Source organism: Penaeus vannamei, chromosome 8, assembly GCF_042767895.1.
Source record: "Penaeus vannamei isolate JL-2024 chromosome 8, ASM4276789v1, whole genome shotgun sequence".
Lineage (NCBI taxonomy): Eukaryota > Metazoa > Arthropoda > Malacostraca > Decapoda > Penaeidae > Penaeus > Penaeus vannamei.
In genome coordinates this window covers 8,497,033-8,509,532 of record NC_091556.1, presented here as the reverse complement: position 1 = coordinate 8,509,532, position 12,500 = coordinate 8,497,033, and the positions used below count along the sequence as shown (strand labels likewise).

The 12,500-nt window shown below is 36.7% G+C and overlaps 1 protein-coding gene across 1 annotated transcript in view; it reads right to left on the bottom strand.

Annotated features, from left to right (window-relative positions):
- LOC138862267 (uncharacterized) overlaps positions 1-1,726 on the bottom strand; it is a 2,352-nt gene extending 626 nt beyond the window's left edge. The window contains exons 1-2 of the mRNA XM_070123971.1: positions 1,648-1,726; positions 1-310 (exon numbers count right to left, since the gene is read on the bottom strand). The exon at positions 1-310 is cut by the window's left edge and continues 626 nt beyond it. Coding sequence (XP_069980072.1) covers positions 1-310; positions 1,648-1,683 — 346 coding nt within the window. The 5' untranslated portion in view covers positions 1,684-1,726. The remainder of the gene's footprint in view (positions 311-1,647) is intronic.
- Positions 1,727-12,500: the final 10,774 nt, after the last annotated feature.

The window sequence follows — 12,500 nt, the reverse complement described above, 5'->3', positions numbered from 1 at the left end:
TGTAGCCCAGCCAGGCGGCGAGGGCGGCGACGATGATGCCCCCGAGGAGGGCGAATCCTATGACGGGGTCGAAGGAGGAGGAGGAATATTGTCGCGCGGCGCTAGAGTGGGTAACGAGACTAAAAGTTTTCGCCGTGGCTGTCATGGCGTCGACGAGGTCTCCGCTGATGAGAGCTCGTGTCGTGGCCGTCACCGCGCCGTCGAAGTCCTCTCGGCTGATTCCCAGGTCCTGGAAAACAGCCTCGGCTTTGGATTCGGCGGCTGCGAGGGTCTCGAGAGCCGACGAGGCGTGGGAGAACAGGAAAATTGTCTGGAAAAATGGAAGAAAAAGCAACAAAAATGAAATGCGATGCTTTGAAGAATTTTATTTTTCCCTTTTTTATTTCTATGTATCTTTTTTACTTTTATCATTATTATTGTTATTATTAATATTACTATTATTATTATCATTATCATTGTTATCATTATCATTAATACTGTCATTATGATCATCATTACCATTATTATTTTCATTATTATTATTATTATTATTATTATTATTAATTTTATTTTTTGCAAATGATGATTTGAGTCTCACCCACAAAGACATAGTAAAAATCACAAGGTTTTGTATTTTCTGTGGAATTTTTATAATGATAATGCTAATGATAATTACAATGATAATGATAATGATAATAATGATGATAATCATAATGATAATTTTGATAATGATGATGATGATGATAATGATGACATATTTAAAATTACAGTTTTGTATTTCCTGTAGATTTTTTTTCCTATTTGTTATCATGCAGGATAACAAATATCCTACAAGGAAAAGGATGAAGATAACAACGTTGATGGTTATGATAACGATATTAATGATAATGATGGTGAGGATAATGATGATAAGGAGAAATATAATGATGTGATAAGGAGAATGAGGATGATAGAGCATGATAAAGATAATGATCATGATAATGATGAGGATGGTAATGATGATGATAATTTTAATGATAATGATAATTCTAATGATGGCGATAATGGTGATGACAATAGTGATGCCAATATTGATGATGATAATGGGAAAATAATGAACTGTAATAAAAGTTAGGATAATTAAAATTATAATAATAATGATAAAAAAATATAATACTATCAGCCATCACTTGTAATACTAAAAAGGAACAAAGTGTTGATGATGATTATGTTAATGTTGATGATAACAATGATAAATGTACTGCCACTACTACATGTAGTGATGAAGATAATGATAATAGTGACAGTAATAATAATGATGATGATAATAGTGTTTATTTATAATGATACTAAGGATGATGGTAATAATGATAACATCATAATAATTATAATAATAATAACAATAATGATAATCTCATCACTATACTGTTATTACAACTATTACTCTTACTACTACTGATAATAGTTATGATTTTGCTAGCAATAATAAAGATGATGATAATAATGATGATGATAATTATAATGATGGTGATAATGATAATGATGATATTGATAATGATAATGATGATGATGACTATGATAATAATGATGATGATGATGATGACAATGTTAATAATGATGATGATGGTAGTGATGATAAAAAGAAGAAGAAGAAATAAGGGGAACAAATAAAAAATAAATAATACATACCGTCCAAACGACCAATAACACGTGATGACCCATCATGTCTGCGTGTGAGCTTGTCTTATAGTTCACCTCCTCCTCTATCTTAAAAAGAGAGAGAAAAAAGCATTAAAATATTGAGGATTATTATCAAAGAGAGAGATAAAATAAATTGTAAATATAGACGATTATTAATGAAAAAAAGGATTTAAGAGAGATTTAAAAAATATTTACGAAAATAATTGGAAAAGGGCCAAAGATATAGAGAAAAAGAAAAGTGTCAAAGAGAAGGAAAAATATAAATATTGACAATTTTAATTGGAAAATGTTCAAAGACAGAAGAATAAGAATAGTAAATATGAACGATCGTTACTAAAAACTGCAAAGAGAAAGAGAAAAAAAATAGATTTTGACGATTATCACTGGAAAAAAGGTCAAACTAAAATAAGATCATAGTGTTAATATTAAGATTAATTATAGGACCTTGGTTGATGATTTTTACTAGAGGGGGAGGGGGAGGGGGGGTGACTACGTGTCATTAACCAACAAAGTGGATTCATTTCTTCACTAATTTGCTAATTAAGGGAAGAAGGTTAATTGAAAGAGCACTGAAGGATGGCACCTACCCATAAACCTGCTTAGACCTTGTTATAAAGTATAATGTTATTGCTTACTCCCAATGTATGGTCAGTGGTCTGTGCCAAGACCTAACAGAAGGTGAATGGTCTATGGTCAATGACAAGAACTAAAGCAAGAGAAATGGTCTCTGTCTATGGTCTATGACAAGAACTACGCAAGGGAGATGACAGTGTATTGGTGGCAATGGGTGTGTCTCTCCAGGTCACGCATGTCAAATTCCCTGTCACATTTTTCTTCCGTAAACAATTACTTTCTGGATATTTTTTTTTCTTTCCGATAAAAAAAAGAAATTCGAAGGATATTTAGCGACAAGCAAAAAAAAAAAAAAAAAAAAAAAAAAAAATCGATTGTAATCGAAAATTACAATCAAATTCGAATAGTTGTTTACAAACACCAGTGAGCCAATTCATAAAATTCGCAAAAACACATTAACCCAATATATATATATATATATAATATATATATATATATATATATATATATATATATATATATATATATATATATATATATATATATATATATATCATACAAAAGAGACTCATCAACACAATCGAAGAAACATTCTTTACACGTTAAATTTCCTAGCAACAAACACACGAAAAAACATAAAAGATTAACCAAACAAACAAAAAAAAACGAACAATAATAACACACCTAAGAAAGACACAATTAACCACAGAAAAACACAAAAAAACATTTCCTCAAACACAACAGAACCAACATAAAACGACACACTCTAAAAAGCTCAGCAAAAATACCAAAGCAATTAGAAACGCACACAAAAACACACACACGGCCTTCTTTGGCTCTTCCTGCGCCGTGTTTGTTGTCACGCGGGCGGCGGCGGACTGACGCTCGGGAGGGCGGGCGGCGGAGCCAGGCAGCGAGGGCGTGTTTCCGAATCGGCTTGGTCGCTCTCGGTCGCTTCGCTTCTGCTCGTCCCGCCGCCGCCGCTACCCTCTTCGTCCCGCTGCCGAAACCGCCACCACTACCGCCGCCGCCGCAGCCGCCACCCCATACAACCCGATGCCGCCGCCACCCCATATACCCCGATGCCGCCACCACTACCGCCACCCCATACAACCCGATGCCGCCGCCACCACCCCACACACCCCGAAGCCACTACCTCTATCGCCACCCCATACACCCCGATGCCGCCGCCATTACCGCCGTCGCCGCTGCCACCCAATACACCCCGACGCCGCCACCACTGTTGCCACCGCTACCACCGCTACCGCCGCCACAACCGCTGCCACCGCTACCGCCGCCGCTCTCTTCAGTCGGCGAAGAGGTGACCCACATGCGGAGGCTGTTCGGTCTCCGCCTAAACCTCTTGCCGAATTTTTTTTTCGTTTCTCTTCTGTTCTTCGTATTTTGGTATTCTTCCTCTTCTATTTGTTTTTTTCCCTTTCTCGTGTTGTCCATTCTTTGTATTTTCCTTCCTGTTCTTGAACGTGTTATTGTTGGTGGGATTTCCGTTCTTCCTCCTAACCTAGGCCTAATTTCGATTTTCTTGTTCCTTCCTCCTTTGTTTTTGTTTTTTCTTATTTATTGTTCCTTTTCTTTCTGTTTCTTCTTGCTCCTCCCCTTCTTTTTTTCCTCATTCCCCTCGTTGGATACTTCCTCTTTATCATCATAATCAAAATCATCCTTCCTCTTTTATCATTATTATTCATCCTCACCTTCACAATTTTTTTCTTCCTCCTCTCCCCATCATCTGCTTCCTTCTCCTCCTACTCACCATGACCATCTTCTTCCTCCTCCTCCCCCCCCCCCCACCATCATCACCATCCACGCTCTTTTATCATTATTATTATTCATCCTCACCTTCACCATTTTTTTCTTCCTCCTCTCCCCATCATCTGCTTCCTTCTCCTCCTACTCACCATGACCATCTTCTTCCTTCTCCTCCTCCTCCCCCATCATTACCATCCACGCTTCACATCTCCCTAAAATCTCCGGACGCACGCATTCGCATATCTTTGCTTTATGAACCATCTGCCTGAGTACTCCAGTCAGCGGTACTTCTATGTCTATTTTTTTTCGCCTTCAGAATCAAACGAATTTTCGTTTATTAGTCGATGAATATCCAGTGATATATTTATAAATCTATATATGTATCTAAACATCTATATATACATTTATAATTTGTTTATTTACCTATTATTTGTTTATCGGTTTATCATTTATTGGGGATTATTGTTGTTAGTTCGTGTATTTTATCTTCGATACTGATAAATGATAATAATGAATATGATAATGATAATGCTAGTAATAATGATGATAGTCATGATAATAATACTAACAGCAATAAAAAAAATGTTAATATTAATAATAGTACTATTCGTAGCATCAGTAACAGTAATAATGATAATGATAATGATAGTAATGAAATAATCATAATGACAGTGACGTCAATGGTAATAATAGATGTAATGATAATGATATGATGATGATGATGATAATGATGATGATGAGTAATAATGATAATGATATCATTAATGATAATGATATCATTAATGATAATGATATCATTAATGATAATGATATCATTAATGATAATGATATCATTAATGATAATGATATCATTAATGATAATGATATCATTAATGATAATGATAATGATATCATCATTGATAACGATATTAATAAATATGATGAATATATTCATGTTCCTAATCTGACTCATCGCTTATGTCGTTGTTGGGAATGAATCATGAATATAATCTGATTAATGAATATTTTTGTAATTTATTAGATAGTCAATCATTAATTTGTTATTAATTCATCACATTAGATTGTTGAATATGGTTTAACAATACATAAAGTGACTTATCTTTGCTAGATAATATTTTATTTACTTTTTTTTACATATATTTAGAATGAAATACATAAATTGAGTTATTTTAGTTATATGATAATGATGATGATAATGATCATAATATAATGATGATAATGATAATAATGAGGAGAGATAGGATGAAATAAGCAAAATAAGTTATTTTACCTAAATGATATATATTTTTTCCACTTATGAATACCCAAGCAATGTATGAAATTATTATAATTTTATACATTTTCTCATCCACTCAAGAGCCGAATACACCTCACCAAAACACGAATAACCCATCAGTGAGTAAATTTCTCACAAAACTCATTTACTCGTCACTCACCCAAATAATTCAGGCCATATGGACAGGAGGAAAACAGCGTTGCCACACCAACTCGAAATTACTATCATATTGCATGTAAGTTCGCGTATCTACCATTAACACTGCGAGGTTCCTGTCACGATGGCTGATCCTGGTAGCAAAGTGTGTCGTTAGCTGGAAAACATAACGGTATACAATAAACGTATTTTTTTTTCTTATTTGTGTGAGTCTCGTATTCAAACAGGAGTTCGTGTCTGCCGGTTTGTGAGCCCTTAGTTTGGAGATAAATTGTTGATTGTTGATAAGATAGGAGAGGTGTTTTTATTAGATGAAAATGAGGACGATAATATGGCACATCAGTAACCTATATTAATAAAGGCTGACCTTACCTGCCGTTCCATTCATCTCTCAAGGCAGTGTTCTATATTTACACTAGAGTTACAGCATAAGCCTAACTACAGATTTATCCAGGCAAGAATAATCCCATCGTTGGATAATCTAACATCTTTATTCTTTCATAAATACATATTACATCTATCACACTTACATGATTTTATTATATTCATAGAAATAATGTAATGTACTAAATTGCATTCATATAACTCTATACCCTTAATAAGAAAATGGCACCCTGTATATCATATTCACCCCAAATAAGAATATTACACCTTGATATTATATTCGCAAAATCACCATAACTCAAAATTCCATTAATCGAATAAACTTGAAATCATAATCATCATGTCTCTATTACGTCAACCCAATCCAGCAAAAATTACATCAATCAAAACCCCATTAAACCCACGAACCAAAACGAAATCCATTTTAGGCCAATTCTCCCAACAGGCTTCCTTCAGGTAAATTGTCCACCAGGCCTGAATAAAGGTTAAACACCCATAGACTCGTTAACTACAAGAGCCTGCCCTGGGGACTGAACACACACACACCTCCAGCAGTCTATACAGCGGGGGTGTCTTGAGGTCTATAACTGTACCCCGCCACATTTCCGTCTCTGGTGATGGTGGGGAGAGGGGTGTGGAGGGAGGGGTAGGGGAGGGGTGATGAGGGAAAGGGGAGAGGGTATTGTGGGAGGGGAAGGGGTGTGGGGGTTTAGGGAGAGGAAAGGAAGGAGGGGTTTGAAGGGAAGGGAAAGAGTGGGGGTGTTGGGATAGGGAAGGGGTAAAGGTGTTGGGGAAGGGGAAGGGGAGGAGAGGCGACAGGGGTAAAGGTGTTGGGGAAGGGGAAGGGAAATGGGCGTGGAAGGAGGGGAAGGATAGGAGACTGTTGGGGGAGGAGAAAAAGGGGATATTAAAGAAGGGAAACGGAGGAAATTTTGAAGGAAGGTGGGGGTACTGAGTGAAGGAAAAGGGTGGAGGAGATGAGGGAGTGATGGGGGAGAGGAAATGGTGGAGGTATTGAGGGAGGGAAAAAGGAAAGGGATATCGAAGAAGGGGGATGGAAGGGTGGATGTCAAAGGAGGGAAAGGTGAGGACAAGGAGGAAAAAGAAGAAGAGAAGGAGAGGAGGAAGAAGAGAAATAGGAAGAGTAGGAAGAGAAAAATGAAGAGAGAGGAAGATGAAGAAGAGGAATAATAATGAGAAGAAGAAGAAGAAGAAAAAGAAGAAGAGGCAGAGGAAGAAGAAAAAGAAGAGGAAGAGGAAAAGGAAGAGGAGGAGAAAGAAAAAATGAGCCCAGAAATTAGGCTAGACTACCGCAGTTACAACTACCTCAGTTATAACATTTTGGGTTGTAGGAAACTATTATCCTGTTGTTTTACCTCGTTTCATTGTTTTGTTGGTCTGTATTATCACTCTGGTCTTTAGCAATCTTATTCATTGTCTTTTTTTCGTATGATATGATATATATTTGCATTTGAAATCATAGGGCCAAGAACTGTAGAGAGGTTTTGGAGAAGGAGAGAGAGAGAGAGAGAGAGAGAGAGAGAGAGAGAGAGAGAGAGAGAGAGAGAGAGAGAGAGAGAGAGAGAGAAAGAGAGAGAGCATTTTCATCTTGCATTCAAGATGAAAAGGCACAGCTGAAGGAAAAGAATCGCTCACGGTCATTTTGTAATTACAAATTGACACCCAGCCAATATATCAATGAAAAGGGCGTTTTTAGAATATATATATATATATATATATATATATATATATATATATATATATATATATATATATATATATATGTATATATATACATATATATACATACATACATATATATATATACATATATATATATATATATATATATATATATATATATATATATATATATATATATATATATATATAGAGAGAGAGAGAGAGAGAGAGAGAGAGAGAGAGAGAGCATTTTCATCTTGCATTCAAGATGAAAAGGCACAGCTGAAGGAAAGGAATCGCGCACGGTCATTTAGTAATTAAAAAATTACACCCAGCCAATAGATCAATGAAAAGGGCGTTTTTCGTCCATGGTTAAGGCTTTTTGATCACATGTTTTCAGAATATATATATATATATATATATATATATATATATATATATATATATATATATATATGTATATATATACATATATATACATACATACATATATATATATACATATATATATATATATATATATATATATATATATATATATATATATATATATATATATATATATATATATATATATAGAGAGAGAGAGAGAGAAAGAGAAAGAGAAAGAGAAAGAGAAAGAGAGAGAGAAACAGACAGACAAACAGACAGACAGACAGACAAATAGGAGAATCGCCCTCCAGGGAAATGACCGAAGCCCTCGACGCCCCAAATCCCTGATCGAGGGACCCGTTATACCGCGTTATCCAGTGTTCGAACATCCTCGCGGTGGAAAGACACGCTGCGGGGACCCTCTCTCGCTGTGTCTGTCTGTGTCTGTCTGTCTGTCTCTTATTGTTTCCCTCTGTCTCTCTCTTTCTCTCTCTCCTTCTCTCTGTCTCTCTCTATTTATCAGTGCTTTCTCTTTCTTTGTTCCCTCTCTCTCTCTCGGTCTGTCTGTCTGTCTGTCTCTCTCTCTCTCTCTCTCTCTCTCTCTCTCTCTCTCTTTCTCTTTCTTCTTCTCTCTCTCTCTCTTACTCTCGGTTTTTTCTTTCTCTCTCTTTCTCTTTCTCTTTCTCCTTCTCTCTCTCTCTTACTCTCGGTTTTTTCTTTCTCTCTCTTTCTCTTTCTCTTTCTCCTTCTCTCTCTCTCTTACTCTCGGTTTTTTCTTTCTCTCTCTTTCTCTTTCTCTTTCTCCTTCTCTCTCTCTCTTACTCTCGGTTTTTTCTTTCTCCCTCTATGCATCTATTTGCATCTGTCTCTGTTTGCGTGTGTAGGTGTCTATCTGTCTGTCACTCTTTCAGTCTATTTGCATCTTCTTGTGTGTGTATGTGTGTGTATCTGTCTGTCTCATTTGCCTGTTTATTCATCTCTTTTCCTCTGTTTTTATCATTTATCTTTTTATTTATTCTTTACGCATATATTTGCCATATCTATTCATAATTCCATGAAAGGAAAAGAAGAAGAAAAAAAGAAAAAACAGATTTCTCTCCAGGAGACGAAAAGGAAACGTAATTAATAAACAAATCCATTTTATTGTTCATAATAATTCACAACTCCCACACCATTTTCCAATATACACAACACAATTCGAAATAAAAAATGACTAAAATCTAAGACACGTAAAATTCCAACACAAGAGACAGAAAACGTACCCTACTTCTCGCGGTCATGCAATAATAACAATAATAAAAGAAAGATAAAAGATGATAATGATATAAAGAGATTACTAGGAGAGCGAGTGACGTTGGCAGATTCTGATGTTTTGTTTCTCGTTCTTCAATGAACCCCAAATTTGCATATCATTTTTTTTTTCTTTTTTCTTTCTTTTTTGTTTATTATTCGCTTCGTCATGTTACTGTTCTCTCTCTCTCTCTCTCTCTTTTTTTTGTTCTCATATGCCGTATAATAGTCTCTGAATATTTATGATATGAATATCTTTTTGTATATTTATGTTATGTTAACTATAATCAACACGTATAAAAAAGTGCAAAAACGGCGTGGTAAAAAAAATGAAGATACAAATAACAGCTGAAAGGGGGCATAAGGAAGAGATGAAAAATAGATAAATAAAAGTAGCCATCCACTCAATACAAAAGATTGCATTCAAGATGGCGAGGCACAGTTGAGTGAAAGGAATCGCGCAGTCACTTTGTAATTAAATATAGACGCCCAGCCAATATATCAATAAAAAAGGGCGTTTTTCGTCTATGGGTAAATCTTTTTGATAACGCTTTTCAGAATATATATTATATATATATATATATATATATATATATATATATATATATATATAAATGTATATATATATATATATATATATATATATATATATATATATATATATATATATATATATATATATATATATATATATATATATATATATTCGTCTAAAAGTAATAGATAATAGACTGAATGACAAAGAGAGAGAGAAAGAAAGAAAGAGAGAGAGAAAGAAAGAAAGAGAGAGAGAGAGCGAGAGAGCGAGAGAGCGAGAGAGCGAGAGAGCGAGAGAGCGAGAGAGAGAGAGAGAGAGAGAGAGAGAGAGAGAGAGAGAGAGAGAGAGAGAGAGAGAGAGAGAGAGAGAGAGAGAGAGAGAGAGAGAGAAGAAAAAAAAGAACAAATAAGAATAAAAAGAGAATGAAAGAATGACAAACAGAGGAAGAAACATATACAAAGAAAGACAAAGATAAAACTCCAATTTGTATTTTCTCTCAGTCTGTGCTCTGTCAGTTCACCAAGACCTCAGGAAATTATACCGCCTCGTCGCCAACTTAGCGATAAAGTGCCGCGATGTATGCTCTGTTTAGCAGGTCTCGCTAATCTACGTTGTGTGTTTTTTTCCGCCAAGATATTCCAAAATTGGTTTCGTTTGTGATTGGAATTGTTGATGAATGAATGTATTAATATATTTGAAGAAGAATGAAGATGGTGGACAAGGCCAAAGAAGGAGGAAGAATGAAAAATAGCATAAGGAAAATGGGAGATAGTAATGAGAGGAAAGAAGAGAAGGGGGGGGAGGAGAAAGAGGAAGAGGATGTGGAGAAACAGGAAGAGGGAAGGGAGAATGAGGAGAAAAAGAAGCAGGACAAAGGGAAGGATGAGGGTGAGGAAGTAGAAGAGGAAGAGAAGGAGGAGGAGAATGAGAGAGAAGGAAGAGGAGGAGATAAGAGAAAATTCCTCAAAAAAAAAAAAAAAAAAAATGAGACAAGAAAAAAAAAAAGAAAGGCAAAACAATAAAAAAAAATCTTGGAAGCACACATTCACAGATACACAAACTATCGCCATCTCCCGGCCACAAAGCCAACTAACCATCCCATTCCCTCTCCCCCCCTCCCCCACCCTACGCATCATACCTCCCCCCCTCCCCCTGCACCCCCACCCTAGCATAATACCCCCCCTCCCCCACACTACGCATCATACCTCCCCCCTCCTCCCCCTCCCCCACACTACGCATCATACCTCCCCCCCCCTCCCCTTCCACCCCAACCCTACGAATCACAGGGTCTATATAAGTTCCTTATATAGACCTTGACGAACCATACCCCCCCCTACCCCTACCCCAACTTACGCATCATACCCCACCCCTCCTCCTACACCCCTACCCTACTCATCACACCCCACCACTCCCCCTCCTCCCCCACCCTACTCATCACACCCCACCCCTCCCCCTCCTCCCCCACCATACGCACCACACCCCCCACCCCTCCCCTCCTTCCAAAAATCACACCACAAGTTTCACTATCAACACCATCCCTGAGACACTCCACCTGTGCTCATTGCCAACCGTGCGTGACATGGCCAAGTAACTACCAGAGTTTACACAGCAATTATGCGCTCACGGCTCCCTTCGCAGACTCTGTGTACTTTTTATAACGGTGCTCGGGCGTATGGTGGTGTGGTGTGGAGTGTGGTGTCGAGTGAGAATGTGCTAGACTTTTTTTCTTTTTTTGTCTGGGTCTAGGCTGGGATCGTGTAGGTGTGGCTGTATATATACATGTGTACATATATGCTTACATACTAACACACACACACACACACACACACACACACACATATATATATATCTATATCTATATCTATATATATATATATATCTATGTATATATATATATATATATATATATATATATATATATATATGTGTGTGTGTGTGTGTGTGTGTGTGTGTGTGTGTGTGTGTGTGTGTGTGTGTGTGTGTGTGTGTGTATGTATGTATGTATGTATGTGTGTGTAAGAATATCTCACGATTATGAAAAGGAAAATCACGATCTTTGTTTACGATCTTGTCACCAAAAACACCAACGGCAGAACATGTGCTATAACCACTTCAAAACAATATCGCACGATGTCTAGCGAAATTACGCTGACTCAGGTTTCCGCTAGGCAACAGGAGCCATACAGAACGCAGTTTGGCCCCCTATGTAGCGGAAATGTAGGCCTAGTTTTCCGCTAGCTGCCAAATCACCAACCGGTAGTATTCCGGTCTGATTTATTATTATTATTACCTTTTTTTGTATGGTCAATTTAATAAGTTAAGAGTGTGGATGGGATTCAGAAAGGAGTCAGTCGCTAATATAGATCATCTCGGTCTTGTAATAATCAGTATACTGTAAATGATATTATGGCAACATTCTGAAATCTGCATTTTTTATTCTAATTAATTGAAAATAATTGTGGTAATTCGGTATTGTGAAAATAAAGAGAATATTTATGTAGAAAGCATCGATATATAGAAGGAATCGATAAAAAAACAGTAAAACATGTTTTCAAAAACACGATGAGTTACTGTGCTATACAATTTGTCTCTCTCATTCCGAGATTTTTTCTTTTACTCACGACTAAAGTATGAATACAGGAACTGAAAAACAAAACAACGAAGTCCACCCTCCCACCAGTCCGTTTTCCTTCTTCTTCTCAATAACAGAAAACGTCTCGGGGATGGACGTGAATCGTGACCAAAGAATTAGAAAACGGGAACTGCTCTAGTCCACAGGTCCAAAGCACAAGATTGGTGGGT